This window comes from Serinus canaria, chromosome 7, assembly GCF_022539315.1.
Source record: "Serinus canaria isolate serCan28SL12 chromosome 7, serCan2020, whole genome shotgun sequence".
Taxonomy (NCBI): Eukaryota; Metazoa; Chordata; class Aves; order Passeriformes; family Fringillidae; genus Serinus; species Serinus canaria.
This window is the reverse complement of record NC_066321.1, coordinates 5,247,698-5,265,943: the sequence shown is the minus strand read 5'-3', so window position 1 is coordinate 5,265,943 and position 18,246 is coordinate 5,247,698. Positions and strand designations below refer to the sequence as shown.

Genomic DNA, 18,246 nt, shown 5'->3' with positions numbered 1-18,246 from the left:
TTCAGTGGCTGCCCATTAGATACTGAAATAAAACACCAGCACCACTTGGTCATGGCAAGCTGGCATAAGCTGCCACTTTTATCACCTTGCTCTGGACTGATCACTACAATTTGGGGTGGTTTTGTCTGACCTCAGGTGGTGATGTCTAATTAAGCCTGACCACTCTGACTGTTATTGTTGTAATGCCTCCCTTCCATGTCAAATTGTTTAGCAGCAATCCACAGTCTGATGTATTGAGTGGTTCTTTCTAACTCAAATTTTCTTGTGTTACAAACAGCTAGTTTGTGTTTACTGTTAAGGTGTTAAAATTAATGATTTCTGAATCCATAACTGCCCCAAATGAAAAAGATTTCATACCCTTGCATACCTACCGTGCCTATCACTTATGTTAAAATTCTTAATTACAGGAGAATCCTTTGTCTCTAAGGATTGCAGTGGCTGTTTAACCTTAGTCCTGCTCAATTCACCTTTGCCATTGCTTAAAGCTTCTGTAACATCAGCAGCAAACACAGCTGTGGAAAATATCACAGAGACAAAAAGAAGGTGTTAGAGCTGAGCTGTGATTGATGATAAAAAGCCACAGCAACAGCAAATCAGGTAAGCTGGCACAAATTTATTCTGGAAGCCTGCAAGCAAATAAAGGCAGATCAGGTGGGCCCAGCTGCTGGCACACAGCAAAGCTTCAACCAGTCACAGGAGAAATGATTATGCCCAAGCATTCTGAACTTTGCCTGTCTGGGGGTCTGAATGTGCTCTGATCTTTCACTGGGCTCAGGGCACCTGGAAAGGCTCAGGTCAAGCAGTGTCTGACAGCACTGCCCCTTGGATGGGGGTGCTGCACCTCATCCTGGGAGCTGTGCTCTGGCTGAGTTTTGCCTCTCCTTGAAACCTCTCCTTCTCTCTGAAACTCTGGTGGGAGTGTTTGTTCATCAGTTCAGCTGCCAGCTTCACGGGAATGGAAATACTTGTAAAAAGTGCACATGGATGTAAGAAGCAGGCTCTGAAAAATGTGATTTTCTGCATAATTTTAAGGTAATCAATTAGGGGTAAAGTCTATGTGGATAGTGCTGCAAGTTAAACAATTATTGGTATTCTCTGCTCTTAATAGAGCCTGAAACTCTGACTCTTTATATATATATATATATTAAACAATACAATGAGCTGTTGCTCACTTTAGAAGCTGTAGAATTACTTCAGTCCTGCTTCCCTTTATATTCAAGCAAGGGGGGTAAGAGCAGGAATGTTAAGTTTCTGAATCAAAGCTAAAAATAATGATTTCTGTCCTATCCTAGGTGAACAAACAAGTCCTCAGGTTTATTTCTTCTAACAAACATTCATTTCAGGAACAGAATTTTTTCCTGTTATTAAAAAATGCAAAGTAAGAAATTTTGTATTTTTCAAAAGCATGTTATTTGGTATCTCATTCCTTTGTGGGTCAAGTTAAAATATGCATTTGTGAAACAGATGCAAAATCACTTTGAAATATCCAATGTGGCCAAATGATCCATCACAGAAAACTTTATATACAGGTGTTTGGCAATGGGATTGAAGGAATGTTTGGTAAATCTGGCAAAAGCAGTGCTGCTGGTGCCAGGGCCTGCAGCTACCACTGTCTATTTACAATGGAGATTTCTTTCCTTTCTGTAGTCAATATGAGGAAATGTTAATGGCTGCACAGGAAATTATCTGCATCTTCCACTTCTTGGATTTCTTTGGAAATACCAAAAAACAAGTAACAAAGTCTTCAAATGTTGATTTATCTCCTTCTGGTTAAAAAAAAAGGAGAAAAATTCTTTTGCAGCAGGCTTTTGTCCATGTGAGTAGAATGAGCAGAGTGTGTGTGAGTCATGCCAAGTGCACTGGGAAGGTCTCAGAGTACAAAGTCACTGTAGGTCCCCAATGAAGAGCCTGTTCCTCTAAAGGCAAATATTGAGCAGATCTAAAACTGTTCATGGCCCTTTCCTTCACTAGCTGGGATCTGAGGAATGACTTCAGGCCAGGCATTCCCTGGGCTGTGTCCTTTAATGGAAACACACCTTGGAAACAGAGGTGGAAGGATGGAAAGGTTTGGCACACTGACCTTTCTCTTACTCTCCTAGCAGCTGTCACCCCGAGCAAAATCAGCTCTGGAGGTGCTCACCAAATGCTCACTCCTGGATGTGTATTCAGGAGTGGAATAGTAGAGAATGTGCAGAGTGTCCTTGGCAAATGATTTATCTGCAAAGTGCTTTTTTGTAGGCTGTGGTGCTCCTTCTCTACCAGAATGAAAAACAGCAGAGCAATTTGCAAATATTCACATTAATATAACATGACAATAGTCTGTTTTGTACATCTAAGGGTCTGTACTTGAAATGAGTGACAAAATACTCAATTAGGGATAATAGTAGTAGAATTGAACCCATTTCCCCCCATTCTCTTAAAATAAATCATGTAAAACACTTACATTTGCAAATTTTACCATTTCCCTCCATCCCAGTGGGGCAAGTTCCACATGCATAAGATCCAAAGGTATTCATACAAGACACTCCAGGAAAACAGAGACTCTCTTCACATTCATTCTTGTCTTCCTGACAAGTAAGCCCTGTGGCAAAGCAAAGGGGAAGTTAATAATCAGGAAAGGTTCCCTGTTTATAGTTCAGCTCAAATGTTGAAGCAGACAAAGGCTCACTTCTCAGCTGCAAACTCATTACAGGGTATGTCACTCATGTTCCAGCCAAATTCCCCACTGTCTCACTTAAACCTGCTTTTATCACACTGTTTATTGCTGTCATTATTGGCACCAGAAGTGCTGAATTTGAGACTACTGCTCACAGAAAGCTGTGCATGTTAAATAAAAATGCACATAAATGAAATTAATGTTGCCCCTGCATGCCATGTCTTTGCTGCTGTTTTTGTTGTCTTGTTAATGTGAGATCTTTTTCATGTACTGAAGAACCCCATGAATTTCACCATTTTGGCTTTAGGCTATGAGGAGCCAAGAACTGTCCTCTATTGTCCTTTTTTGTTTCTATGTGAACCTCACATAGCTGTGCACTGGCCTGATAGAGTCTGGTTGAAGGTAAACCTTACAAAATGATCAGATTTTTAAAAACAACCCAAATGTTTCTATTTAAAATCAAAATTTGAAGGAGCATTCTGAAGATGTCACTGAGCCACAGTACTGGTATTCAGAGGACAGGCTGTCACAGGACCTGAATCCAAACCAATATCTCTTGACTATTACTGATTTCAGAAAGAAGGTTTTAAAATCCCTTAGAGCAACAGATTTTCAAATTCACCACTTTGAGTGATTTAGTGAATCAAATGAAGGGAGGGTGACCCAAAAGATGGATCACTATCTGACCAGCAATGAGGCAGATTAACCTAATATAATATTGTTTAAAGCTGCTCCAGCCTTCAGGTGCTGCTGTCTCTGTGCACTTGGGCAAACTTGCTTGGCTACAGCTGGTCACAGGATGCACAGCCCTGAGGGCAGCCACAAACCAGCCCTGACCACTTTGATTAAAGCATCCCCTTTGTCCCTGCAGGAATTTACAAGGAGATTGGGACAGCTTCTGGAGAATCCAGGGACATGCCTCAACACACAGCACCAGGTACAGAAAGGTTTGATCCATATCAGAGATCAGCTTCATTGGGACAAAAGAATCTTTTTTTTTTTTCCTTCAAAAAATAAATTTGTCACAGAGGAATAAATTGCAGGATGATAAAACCAGAGAATTATTATTCACCTCCTACAACATAATCTCTCATTGCTTCAGTATTGCAGACAGCTTCCACTAGTCCTTTCATGTTAAAATAGTATTTCAATGTAGAAAACTCAAATTGAAGTCTCTTTATAGTTTGAACTGCCTAAAAAAACAGTGACATCACCTTCCCATACCTGCTTCTTCTTGAGGAAAAGAAGAGCAGCAGCAAGAAAGCTGCAGCCCTTTTCATCTGCCATCTCAAGATAATTTATTATGGTTTTCATGCTTGCTTCATTGTTTGAAACTGGACATCACACAGCATGGTAGGTCTGGGCTTACCTTTTTCCTTCCCTTGTTAAATTTTGGCTGGCTGTTAATATTTCATTATATTTCAATTATCACATTCCTGGCATCAGGCTGCTTTTCTCTGATGCTGATTTCTGGTGATGCATTGGGAAATTATTAGGCATCACATGGAAAATATTGAATGAGTAGCCCTCTGATTAGATTAGTAATTACTTTTTTTCTCTGAGTATCATACAAAGACTAAACATGCTACCAAAACAATCAGAGGAGGATCAAAGTCCCCACCTTTGGTAACAACAGTTACTTCTCCCATGGTCCCTCTCATACTTCCCTTCTCACCTTTAAATACTCTTTGTTCACTGCAGAGGGCTGTCCTTCATACCTCAAAGACAAGGGCATTACAGAAATCAAAGGAGCACCATAAGTAACAAGGTCAAGTTCAGCCCCTTGGCTGATTTTTGTGATGTAAAGGTGAAACTGTGCAAGCACTGCTTTTCACACAGAGGTTTTAAACAGTGTCTGACCAGTTTGGGCATAATGACAAACCTGATGAATCCAAGGAGAAATGTTTGCAAAGACTGAAACTTGGCTGCATGGTGCTGAAGAAGCAGCAGAAATGGACATGGAACTGCACCAAGAAGTGTCAATTATTCTGTTTGCAGGACCTCCCATGTACTGTAGCACAAGGGAGTCTCAACTGCCTTGGCGCTGCTACAGTACAAATAAAAATAATAGGAATAGGAGTTCACCAAGTTCCAAGGCTGAACCATCTGTTTGTGTGCCAGCTATATTTCTCCATCCCTGCATGGGAAGTTGTTTGAGAAAATAAAGTCCTTTCATGCCTCGACAGGAGCTGACCACCTACAGATGCAAAGAAAGATTTTTTGACTGTGTTCACATTAAGTTGACTCTAAAGGAACAGAAAAATCCCATTTAGGGTCTCTATGGTTATTAGAAACCAGTAACAAATCCTGGGAGTTTCTTCAGTTTCCTGCAATATAAAAATGAAATTACGGTTCCATCTTGCTGCCCATCCCACCACCAACTTTGTACTAAACACTGCTATATGGGGAAAGAAATAATGATTTTGTGACTGGGATAGTTATCAAGGATGAGGTCTCAGGTAGGTGATGTGCTTGCTTTCTGTGGCCAAAAGAATAAACAGCAGGGAGCTTTGTTATCTTGTTGACAATGCAGATGAAAAATGAATCAGCTTTGAACAGAGAGGTCCAGTAATAACTCTGGAGCCAGCCTTCCTCCTGGCTTTTCTCCCTGCCTTGCTCCCATTCTTACATTTTACCCTCACACTGCTGCACCTGAGTTGCTGCTTCCCTTGCAGGGGTGCTGGGGAAGCTCTCACAAGTTCCCTTCTTGTTTCTACTGCCTGCTTGCTGTCATTTGTAAAGGTTTGATGGTGAAGTGGTGCTGTCACTTGAGCTGCATAGCATTGCCTTCTCATTAGATTATTGATGGTTTTCTGGGGAATTGAGGCATAAACACAGCATCCAGAATGAGCTTTTATTGTTGTCACCGAACCTGCCCTGAAGTAAAATCATCTGCTTCCCAGCTGGCTTGCAGCTCCACTTGTTTATAATTTTTCACCTGCTATTAAAACTTTGAGATGTATTCCTTTTTCACTCAATCATATCTTATTTTATTTCCTTTTGTTGCTTGTGTTTTGGCATTTTGGGAAGAGCAGGGAAGAACAGCAAAACCCTTGCACAGTTATTTAACTTGCAAGATCTGAAGGTGGAGGAAAATCTGGTTTTCCTCTGGCCATCAAGGTTCTGTGTGCCCTTGTCTCTCCAGTCAGCAGGTCCACTGAAGTTATTAACTCAGGGAATTATATTGATTTTTACTCATTTAATCAAACTCCTTACAGGCAATTAAAACTTTTCCCCATTGTATATCTCTATAAATTACACTATAAAAATTTCCAAACTTTTCCTGTGCTCATGGGAATGTTCTTTCCAGGGGATTACAGGCATTCTGCACGTGTTTGGCTGGCTTAGGGATTTTTATATTTTGATCAAACTTGTATGTTAGAGCTTTATTCTCCTGTGCTCTTGCCTCAGTGGAGTCTCTGGTGATGTAAAGACTCTGGACAGCAGCAGGCTTTGGCCATTAGGCAGCATTACCTGCAGTCAACACAGATGAGGTGTCACAGATCTTTTAGGCCATTTTTATGGACTTCTGAAGGATTTCTTTTTTCATTTCTGCTGGAATTTTATAGAAATGAAATCTGGGCTTGCAGTCCCACATGACCAAAGCAATAAAGCTGCTGACAGGCAGGAAGGGTACTTTGCCCACTGAGTAACATCTGTTCATTGCTTTTGTTTTTAAATGAGTGTTTTTCTGTATATATGCACAATAAGCAGTAATAATTATGTGCATTTGATGTTTCTTCTTCTTTATTTTTCAAGCCTCTAACACTGGCAGCAGCCAACCTCATGGGTCTCAAGAATGTGAACAGAACAGGGGGTTAAGTGGTCATCTTTCTTCTCTTAATTTCTTAAAGTCACATTTTGGCCAGCTTTTCTGGTTTTGGCCTGGATAGAATTTTGAAACCAAAACTTGAAGAGTTTCAGGGGTTAGGTTTTGTTTCATCATCATGTTTGACAACTCACTGGGCTTGTGATTTCCTAGTGCTTAAATTTAATGAAGCTTCAAGCAGGACTAAAGGACCATTTATTTTTCCATGTTTTCCATATCTTCTTGTTCCTAGACCTAAGAAACCTCATTTAATCCTAGCTCTTTCCTCAGCCTAATTAATTGGAATCCTGTCAAGTGCAAAAAGGCCCTGGATCTTTGCCTTTTTTCTCTTTCACTCAGTCTCCTCCTATCTCATCTCATGGATGGACAAATCCATGGGAAATGAGCAGGAAGCAACAGAGATCTGGGAGGTTCACATCCTCCTTGAGTGATCATTTCAGGACAGCAGAGCTTTAGGTCATTTTTCCTCATTATTAGACAGAGAAATGTCATCTTTCTATGTCTAAAGCTCAGCCATGGCAGCAGAAACCTGGATTTTGTCTTCAGTCCATTTGGCAGATGTTGTGGTCATGCCACACTCAAAAAATCCTGTAGCTCAGTACATCTGTGTTTAAACCAGAGATGCAAACAGAGAGGGGTTACCTCCCAAACCAGGGGGGCATTTACAGAAGTAGCTGCCCACGCTGTCCACGCAGGTTCCGCTGCCACAGGGGTTGGATTTGCAGTCCCTGATGTCTTCCTGGCAGAATTCCCCACCAAATCCATTTGGACACAAGCACAGGTATTCACCAAGGCCTGGAGGGTATTTAATATTGGTGACACACGTGCCACCACTGAGGCAGCTGCAGGGCTTCACTCCAACCTGGGAAAGGCAAAAGGGGATTCTGGTGAGGTTCATCTGAATAACCACAGCTGGGAGCTGTGCTGTTCCCCTTTAGCAAGGGAGAGGTTTGCACTGCAAACATGTTACCCACTGTTATGGAAACTTATTTCTAAGCAATTTCCTTTGTCTAGATGGATGGTCTTATACTCACTGTACTTATTTATTTGACTGAGAGCCCCACTTCAAAGGGATTCCTTTTTTCATCATTTAGGGGCACATTCTGACTTCTTATAAGGAAAAAAAAACCCCAATCTTGTTTGCTGTAACAGCAGATTTCACCTTGTATCTGAGGGCAGAATTTGTTCCTTATTCTTCAAAGAAGAAAGGAGAAATTTTTTCTCTTTGCCTGCCTGCCCACCTTCCTCTTTCACATTACAAATGGCTCCCAGGCAGGAACATGACTGTGGCATTCCTTATCTGGTGTCTCCCTTCAGGAAAAGGAGATCCATGGTTGTACTTTACATATGTACAAAGACTGCATTTCTACAGATTCAAAGTTCTGCATTATCTCCCCCAGATAACACAGGTCTAGCTTGAAATATTTCCATTAAAGCCACATGTAGGCTCCAGTTTCCCCTTTGCTGTGTGGGTTCTGCAGATTGGTATTTTGTGGTTTGAATGAATACAAATAGGAATCTCTGGGAATAAAAATCTTTTCTTCACAAAACTGTTCTTATGTCAAGAGTCTGCATCCTGCTTTATTGGCTCATCCCATCAGAGGATTAATGTTAGCCCATACAATAAAGACAAAGCCATGCACAAGCTCTGCCAAGAAACTTAAGAGTGTGGAGTAAAGGCATAAGAGCAAGACATCCTCTAAAAATATCATTGAGAATGAGTTATAATCTCCCTTTTATAGCTAAAGCCTGGTCTTTTATGTTATATGCTTTTTTTTGTGCAATACAGATGCAAAATGTGAATTTTAAAGCAGATTAATGAACCATTAAAAGGCTCTGCAAGAATGTTCTTTCAAACAGCAATCAATAGCACTCTCTCTTGCTCCCTGTATATATGGTTCCTATGTTCTCAGAGATATTTATTCCATTAATTGATCATTATTGCTGTGCTGGATATTATGCACTTATGAGGAAATAACTGAAGCCTTGTTTTGCCAGACAATAACAAATTATTAGCTGTGATGACAATTGCACAATGGCATTGACATGACAAACAGGTTTGGTTTGTTGTTCCTTTCAAGTGCTCTTTCCCTTACCTCAATAGAGTATCTGCTCTGTGCATTGCACTCATCTGACACAGTGAATTCAAAGGTCTGCATTTCTTCTGAATCAACTTTCCAGAGGAGCAGGCCAGCAGGAGAGAGCCTGGCATCCCGTGGCCCAGCCTCCAAGATGAATAGCACAGCTGACCCTTCTGGATCCACCGCTATCAGCTGGTAAACAAAATTCTCACCAATAAATGTCAGCAGCTGGCCGGAGGGGGCCTGGAACACAGGAGGCAGGTTGTCTAAACAGCAAAAATGAAACCAGGATTACATAAACTCCAGTTTCTCCCACGTAAAGATTCTCAGAGTGAGTCTTTGAAGGAAAGCTCTCAAAGAAAACATGCAGATCATACCCAGAGGCTGATGGAGGAAGAGATTTAGAGGCAGCAAATAGCTTTACCAAAAGAACACCTTTTTCCTCCTCCCTTTTTTTTTTTTTTTTTTGTGCCCTGTGCTGAATTTTTGTCCCATCCTGCACTTGGATTAATTTTGATGTGCTATCTGATACAAGGGAGTAAATAATACATGATTTCTGTAACCTCCCCCTAGTCCAAATTCTTCTTAAATCTGTAATTAATTATATTTCTTATACTTACATACAGATTTAACCTACCTATAATCCATCCATTTAAACATAAAATAAATCTCAAAATGCTGAATGACAAATTAACTGGGCAGACAGCTCAGAAGGGAAAATAAATTGTAACTCTTCCTCTGAGTAGACTCTCCTGCCTTTACCCATGAGGAGTAATTAAACAAGCAGTTAGAGTGAATTCAGTTGGGCCTTTCATCAGGAACAAAGGTCTTTTCAGTGCCAGAGAGTGCCCATCCCCAGTGGCAGTGGTGTGTATCATGTCACCATTGGCACTGTTATTTCCAGGGCTGCTGTTCACATTCAGTATTTCCTTAATGAAGATAAACCCCTCGAATTTTATCAGGGTATTCAGCAGCAGAGGATAAATGCTACCTGAAGATACTTTCGATGTACATAGGTAAGGAGGACAAGGTAGAGAAAATGATTGCATTTTATAATTAGAAACCAAGGAAAAGTAAGATCAGATGAGGACCCTGAGGTGACAGCAGCTCTTTTCAGGACCAGGAATTTCATCTCCATGTCCCAAGCCCCCTCAGCCTCAAAGCATCTTTCCTCTTTAGCCAGTAGTGCAAACTGACAGGTGTTGATATTCAAAGGAATCTTTCACAGTGTAATTTGGCCATATTTATGTTTAACTTAAAGCACATTTCCAATACCCAGGATTAATTTCAAGCCATGCTCTAACATTATGAACATTATGTGTTCTCATAAGGGCTCCTTGCACTGTGCTCATGGGAAATCTTCATTAGGGGTTTTTTTGTGGTGCATATAATTTTTATCCAACTTTGCTCTCCATAGCACAGCTTAGATGTTGCAATTATTTAAATATGTGTCTCCTTTATTGCTGCTGTGTTATGAGAGCTTTCTAAAATGCTTGTCCAGCAGATTGTCCTGGCATAACTGTTGAAAGCTTCCATCTATTCATTTACCTTTTATTTCCCAAACACTAAAGCCATGGAGCCCATAAAAGTTGTGCCCAAAGTAATCAATGAAATATTGATGCAGGGTGTGCATTTATGGATAAACACAAAGGTGTTAACTGAATGGATGGGAAGTGCAAGTGGTAGGCACAAAATAACATAAAATCAGGTGTTCTGAAAGGAGTCTGTGGAGAAGTGTTTCTAATCCTACAGAGATCTGCTTGCCATCCAGTAAATATATATTCACTCTCCCTATTACTGGAGAACTTTTAAAGAAGTTTTCACATTTTTGAAAAAAGTGACAAGGTCTGAAAAGACCTTTCTTCTAAATATATTTAAATTTTGACATCATTTAGAAGTGAACCGTGGTGTCTGTCAGAGTTCCCAAACCACTTCTAGCTTTATAAATTTCAAAACAAATGCAGTTTTTACTTTTTAAACTGTGAACTTGAAAATTGAGCTGTCTTGGTGTTAGTAATGAGTCTGTCTAATACCCAGGATCAGCTCATCCCTGGGGATGCTGCTGCTCTGGCCTGCAAAATATAAGGTCAGGTTGGATGTGGACAAGATGATCTTTGAGGTCTATTTGAAGCCCTTCAAATTTTTCAATGATTCTATGACAGAAAGGAGGCAAGGTTTGTGAGTCACAGATAATATCCTTCATTGGATTAAATATTTTTCTGGGGAAAAACACACAGCTTTCAAGTGCACAGACTCACTTTCAGATCTAACTCACCCTTAGGCACTTTAACTACTCATCCAAGTGAGATCCAAATGGATCTTTAGTTGGCCAACTTTTGGAATGTAATAAAACCCCAAACAACTGAAGCAGGCTGGTTCTGTGACTCACACACCTTTCTGTAATGTGTTTGGGATTACAAAGCCTAAAATGCAGAGAAACTCCTTCTGGGAGCACCACGTGGATTTACATAAAAGCAGTAATACAATCTTTCTATTGACCAGATGTAAACATGTGAGGGAGGAGATGGGCTGTGAGGATAATGCTGCTGCAAGCACAGATTGTCTGTAAAGACTGGGGTGAGCAATGGTTGTTGTTTACACAGGGCAGGTAGCCATGAAAAAACTATGATTTAGGCTTCATCCTTCAGGAGGTGCTTCAAAAGGCAGCCTCCCCCAGGACCCCTGCCTCGAGGGGCTGCAGAATGAGCCTCTGGGTTCCCTGGCAGTGAAGGTAATGAGTGGCTGATCCCTATCACTTGGACTCCCTGCCAAGCCAAGCTCTGTTCTGAGGCATTTCATAGGATTTGGCTCGGCAAAAGGAAGCAATTCTTCCAGACACCAAAAATACATGGTAGTGTTTTAAAAACAGTGTTTTCCCCAAATTGCTTCCTCATAGATTTGTACCTGTGAGATGCTGACAGAGATATTTAGGGTTCATCACCTTTAGCTGACAGACTTGGGCACTGCATGGGGCACTGGCATATCAAATTCTAATTTTCAAGCATTTTTTCATTTGTCAATCTGAGATTTATCAGGTTTCAGACAGAGCAAGGTGCATAGTGCATGCAGTGGAGTCTGCATTTCTGATGTACCCAATTATTCCCACTGCAAGCAGTCCATGTGCACTCACAGGATAGATTCAGGTTAGCTAAATGGAGGAACAATATATTTCTTGAATTAAGTCATAAATTCCCAGATAAGTGCTTCTAAATTCTGGAAAATAAACCCCTGTCTTACTTTCATTAACAGACCAGGTGAACTTAGAAATGTCAGGTTCACAGAGAAGACAAGGGCTTGTAGGGCTTGACTCTCCTTCACCATAGCAAAGTCCATCTATACTGCATGTATTTTCCTGCCAAAAAAAAAAAAAAAAAAAGAAAGGAAATAAAAATGGGTGGAAGGTGAAGGGAAAAAAAAGGAGTAAGAAAGATAGGAAATTAGCAATCATTAATTTCTGGATATAAGCAGCAATTCACTTGTTTCTTGAAACAAGGAAACAGCAGCAATTTAAATGTTGGTGCTCTCTGCTGACAGCAAGGAAACTGTGGAAGTTTTCCAGTCCCAGCTTGGGATCCTTGTAGCTTTGAATGTTTTAGCTTAGGCAAAGAGGTGTTGCTTTGTCACAGATGGATGATGGATGCAACAGAGTGTGACTTTTCCCATTTGCACCCTCCTGTGGTGTATGTGGTCATCATTCCCAGTTGTGACTGTTCATAGGGGGAGTATCAGGTATCCATGAAAGGTCAGCTCCACCAGACTCCCAAAGCCTGAGCCTAGACATTTCCATTTGAAATATTGGAATCCTGCTCTTCATAAACATTTGCAAAAGCAAATTCTGCTATAGCAAATTCTGCTGTCAAGGCGGAATAAAGAAGTGCATCAGAATTCAGGCTGCAGAGGGGAGCTGAGCACATCCCTGGTGCCTTGGTGGGGCAGAACATCCCAAAAGCCATCTGTGAGGGGATGCTCTGTGGGCACAGCAGCCTTTGGGCTGACCTGCTCCTCTCCCACCAGGGCCAGGGGGGCTCTGTGGGTCCCACGTGGGGTGAAGGCATTTGGGAGGGAGCACAGGGACATCATTAACAGATGGAGTCAAAGATCTGTCCCAAGGGAAGGTCCTGTGGAGGAGTCAGACCTTGTAGCCTGTGCTGGGCAGGTGGGACTTTATCTGGCCATGCAGATTCCCAGAAAAACATGGAATAATCCTGGGAACAAGGGAGATGTCCTTGCCACAGTGAGACAGCAGGATGGGCAAACTACAAAACACATTTTTCCCTTTCCTTCCTTTGTTTTTCTGAGACTGATATGTGTCCTGTCACTAGCCCTGTGTTTTCTGTCTGCTGCTTTACTGGTGTCCCAGACTACTTTTGCAAACTGCATTAGTCAAAAACACCACTTTAGGGTAATGGGTCAGGTAGAGAAACAAAAAGCATTCTCATAATGGCCACAACAGGATAGAACATGACAGATCTCCAGCATTAAAACCTGGATGTTAATTAGATTTTATTACATTGCTGTTTTCAAGGGCTTGATGATATGATGAAAACAAAAAAAAAAGTTGGTTTTTTTTTTTCTGATGTGATACAGTGTGGTACAGAATGGGCCCCACAAAAGAACACAGAATGTGAAATGGGCTGATATAAAATGTCCCCTAATTGAAACCCCTTTTCTGAAAGCAATTTAGGTGCTGCAGAGTGATGTAGAAGGGGTATAATTAGACTGTAGTTTGATGCAATTGGAAGCCTGGTTCAAATATTCCCTTGAAGCATCTTAGAATAGAAATTACTATAATCCCTAGAGAACACCATATTGAGAGACCACATACATTTCTGAGTTTCAAAAACATAAGAATTAGGAAAGCCTTTGACAAAAATCCCTCACCTCAGCTTTAAGTGAAATGATTCTAACACAATTATTTCAATCTAAAACTAAGGTGGTTTTGCCCTCAGTTGAGCTGTGCTGGGTTTCCCTGCCCTTGTCTCAGTGCCAGAGGGACTTTGAGACATCCAGTCATGGTCAAACTACCACACAGACCTACAAAGTAACTTCTGTTCACTCACTCACTTGGAAAAAAAATGAACTTTAAAAATTGTTGGTAACTGGTATGTGCTTGCAATCAGTGCAGGTTTTAAAACTGTATTTTCTCATTAGCATTAACGAGAACATTGAGGCAAATGAGTCAAGATGTACCTGATTAATCTTCATTTTATAAAAAAAGCAGACTGGTGGCCTCCTATTAATTCCTACTTGCCTCAGGGCAGGAAAGCAGAATCAGCACATTCAAATATCCCACCTAATACCCTCCAAAAATTTTTTGAAGCCCCACTGCAAACCAGAAAATTTGCTTAATGCAGGCCTCTGGAAAAAAAGAGAAGGGAAGATCTTTTTAAGGGATGCTACACCAATAATTCCACAGGAAAGCAGAGGATTATAGTGCTCTTCAGGCAGTTTCTAACATGTTGGCAGTTTAAAACATAGCTGTAGACTTTTGGTTACAGTTTTGAAGCTGTCAGAATACTCAGTGTTTGTGCTTAGCAGTGTTTAATGCCAGCAGGAATGGTTTGTGCTCTCTCAAGGGTGTTCTCACGTGACAAAAACTGTATAACATGCATCTTTGTGTGCCTCTTGCTAAGGCAGAAAATGGGAATAGAAATGATATACCCCCACCAAACAGGAGAGGGAAAATAGCAGAGACACTTCAGAAGGGAAGTTAAGCCTCTCAGGGCAGGCTCCTCACTCTTATTTACTCCCACTAACAGCTGCAAAGGATAAATATTGGCAGCCATGAGCTTTCCTGAGGTGTTGGTGTGAGGAAGGTCCATCACAAAGTGTGCTCTGTCAGGTGTTCATACCCCAAGTAAATATGAACAGGAAATACAACATTGCAGACACGAGGCTGTGAAAGAGAAAAGCAAAGTATGGGGCTGTGCAGCTGATCTGTGAAATGGATTTTCCCCTTCCAGAGCAGTTATTACACCCAGCCCATCAGAGGGAGGGAGAGGGCTCAGGAAGAGATGAAGGATCCCTGTGAAACCTTGATGATCTTTAAATTACCTTTAATTGACAGAGTGCGGTGGGGTGGAATTGGCAGAGCTGGCAGAGCGCGTCGTACAGGGTCAGCACTCGGGAGTTACTGTAGTGCACACCATCATTAGTGACCTGAACGAGACAAAAATCATCCTCAGAACTCATCATGCTCCATATGGAGACTGTCTGCTCGTTGTGGAGCCATAGCACTGCCCCTTGAGCTGGGTGCCTGCCAGCAGGATAAATTAAAACACTTTGAGTGGCTCTGCGAGCTAACAAATTGCTTAATGCTCCAAACTGGAAATTCTTCATTAATAACCAGAAGATCTTTTGGCTCAGCTGGCATTCAGCTTTCTGATTGCTATTAGGTTTTATCCTGAAGGTGGTTTTTTTTTCTGATACCCTCATGGAAGATTTACTCAAGTACTACCAGGGGGATTTCAAGGAGTTGTGAAACACAATTAACATTTTTGGCTGAGACTCAGAACCACTTTTTTACTAATAGCAAATCAGTAAGTAAAATCCTTGGCCTGAAAAAAAAAAAGTGTATTATATAGGTTTATTTGAAATGAGAATGAGAATCACTTTTTTACTAATAGCAGATCAGTAAATAAAACCCTTGCCCTGAAAGTGAAAAAAAAAAAAAAAAGAATGTACATGATATAGGATTATTTGAAATTAACCTTATAAAAGATGCAAGGGAGGACAATATGAAAGAGAAACAGTCTCATTTCTGTAGGAAGCTACATTAGAGCAGTCACCTGTCCCAGCTCACAATGGATAATTCAGGAAGCTTTAAACATGGCCCTTTTTATATAAGAATGCTTGCACAATACAAAAGAGTTGAGTAAATTTATATTTTAATTTTTTCCACAGTAAAAATGAAGAGATACCAGAGAAGTGTGGATAAGTGAATAGCTTCTGAGAGTGCTTTGTGAGACGTCTTGAGTGGTGTGAACCTTGAAGAGCACCTCAAAACCCTGGGGAGGGCCATGCTGTAGACACTGGTGAGAACCAGCAGGAAACCCTTTTGTCAGGTATTTTTCAGGTTTTGTCTTACTGTCAAAATAAAGCAGCTGCTAAGGAAATCTGACAGGGTTTGCTTTGGATTCATCAGGTAGCCCTGTGTTTTTTTGCTATTAGAAACCAATCCCCAGCTCTTCTCCATCTCTCCTGAGACCACAAAGCTGAAACACCCTCAGTCCCTTTGCAGGGGAGTTTTGCAAGACTGAAGCCAAAAAGTTTTTGATCTAGCAATAAACTCTTCCAGTTCATGGAAAGAATGTTAAGTTAAATTGAACCAAGTTTAACAGAGGTACAGAGAGCAAAAAATACTTGGTAAGTTTCATAAAAAGCAGTAATTATCATGAATTGGTTGAAAGTTCATGGGAGATAATAGAGCAGATTCTCCTACAATGTCTCATGGGATGGTTCTGCACTGTGAGCTGTGTTTGAGTCTGCAGAAACCACCTCAAGGGCAGGCACAGGCAGCATTCATGGATATTCACAATTTCAACTTGTGGAAGAGAAATACCTTCTTTGGACCAATATAAATTGGACAAAAATTCAGTAAAATTCATTGATCTAGTAAAATTCATTGGTTGAAGGAAAATATTAGACTATTGACATATTAGACTCTATAGTGTATTATACTACAGGTAAAAATGCTTTAAAAAGAATTGAAGGATTTCTCCTGCAGTTTGAGAAAAAATTGAAACAGACAAGCCCCCTGTAGACCTGCTCTTCACTGAGACTCTGGCAGCAAGACTTCCATTAGGAATTTATTATTCCTAGTGCAATTTAAACTTAATTTAAATTCATTATTTTACTGGAGTGTCCAATGTTGTCTCAATACCGGTGCACTAATAATGGGTGAAAAAATGTCTAGGCAGAGAAAAATATAAAAAGCTGTAAAATTGCACTAATTGTTCTGTCTGAAGTGAGAATTGTGAGTGAGATGTAACTCCTGTAATTGGATTATTTTTTAATCTGTTTTGGTTTTTTTTCTACATTCTATTATAAACATCTATTTTGGTCTCTTTTTAGAATTGGGCTGGTTTATAGCTATTTTAATTGCTTTTTCATTAGTTATCTTAGTGATGTGGAACAAACACTTTGATGAGAACTGAGCTGAGCAAACCTTTAATTTGTTTGGACCTTAAGAGGCAAAAACCAACTTAGAGTTGGGCCTTGTTTGCTTGGGCATAGGTATCATCTGGAAAGAAGGAGCTGCTTCTGCAGAAATGCAAAGGATGCTCAGGAACTCTTTTGCTTCTGCCTCAGGTTTTTCACCCATCATGAAATGATCTTGGCTAGTGGCATCACTCTGCACAGACTTTGTAAGAAAGTTTCAAAAAAAAAAAATTGAAAGGTGTAAAACTGTGCTGAGTTCAAATTTGGTTTTTGCCTTGCTGAATTTTTTGTGTTTTTTTTTCCATTCTAGACAAATACAGCAGCAACAACTTAATGAAAAAGATGAGAGCTGCTTCCCAAATTAGATAAGTGCCTGCCAAGCTCTTTCACCTTTTCACCCAGGCATCTGCCTGGACAGCTCAAGTCATCTGCTGCCCAAGCATGGGTTTGTATTTTGATATCTCAATTAATTATGTGAAACACTCTGGTGTAGCCACATGTACTTCCTTATCTGTGCTCAGCAGCATGTCATGGGAACAATGGGCAAAATCTGAAACATGAATACAACAGGGGATTAAATGAAAGAGCACTGAGAAGAGCTCCTGCTCCCCCAATGCTGGTAGTGAAAAAAACGTAGTGAAATTTCTCTGATTCCTTTGAAATTTCATTTGGGAAAGGGGAGAGATTCTGAAAATATTGAACAGTGACATTTCCAGAAAGAATTGTGCTGACTTTTGGTCCTGAAAAATCCTTGAGCTGTGTTTTGAAAAGTAGATACATAGATACATAACCTATATCCTCAATAGGTCTTATGAGCTGCAATAAGTCTTAAGAGGAATTTTCTGGAACATGAATTTTTGAACACCTGTGGAATTAATTGAAAGTAATTTTTTATCTTGAAAAGCTCCATGATTTTGTTCTCTGTGCTGCCATGTAAGGCCAGCTGCCTTTGAAACTGAGCACTAGGCTCTGCCTTCCCAATTTGTTCATCTGAAGATCCACAGGAGTTCCAGACTCACGTGCAGACTGAGATGATTTAATTGAGCATTTGCTGTGTAGCCATCAGCCTGGTTCCTCTGCAGGGTTTGAAGGAGAGGGAAAGGGCAGAAAGCTTGCAGGTGCAGAGCTTTTCTGGAGTTTTATTTCATGGAAAGAGTTTTTGTAGCTGTTTTTGAGGGGAAAGAATGAGAAAAATTGTACAGCCCTCCTCAGAGCTGAAAGGAAGCACTTGAACACAATCAGATTTGTAACAGACCTGTGCTGTGAGGACGATGTCCTGGAACACTGGAGAAACCTTCTGTGCCCATACCAGGATTTTAGCTGTCCTCTTGGGCCAGGAACACCCAGGGTGTCTCCCTCTCAGATCCTTCCACCATGAGGCAGCATTTTATCTCACAGCTGGCTGAGTTCAATACTTTTTTGGAGCAATTTTGGAGCCCTGAGCAGAGCACCTTCCCTTCTGGTTCAGCCCTGGTGTGTGACACAAGGATGGTCCAAGGTCCACCCCAGCAGCAAACAGT

General features: G+C 40.8%; 1 protein-coding gene across 1 annotated transcript in view; it reads right to left on the bottom strand.

Annotated features, from left to right (window-relative positions):
* Positions 1-18,246, bottom strand: part of LOC103814623 (von Willebrand factor D and EGF domain-containing protein-like) — a 136,917-nt gene that overhangs the window by 50,326 nt on the left and 68,345 nt on the right. The window contains exons 14-19 of the mRNA XM_050976997.1: positions 14,621-14,725; positions 11,804-11,918; positions 8,582-8,832; positions 7,128-7,347; positions 2,444-2,581; positions 358-512 (exon numbers count right to left, since the gene is read on the bottom strand). Coding sequence (XP_050832954.1) covers positions 358-512; positions 2,444-2,581; positions 7,128-7,347; positions 8,582-8,832; positions 11,804-11,918; positions 14,621-14,725 — 984 coding nt within the window. The remainder of the gene's footprint in view (positions 1-357; positions 513-2,443; positions 2,582-7,127; positions 7,348-8,581; positions 8,833-11,803; positions 11,919-14,620; positions 14,726-18,246) is intronic.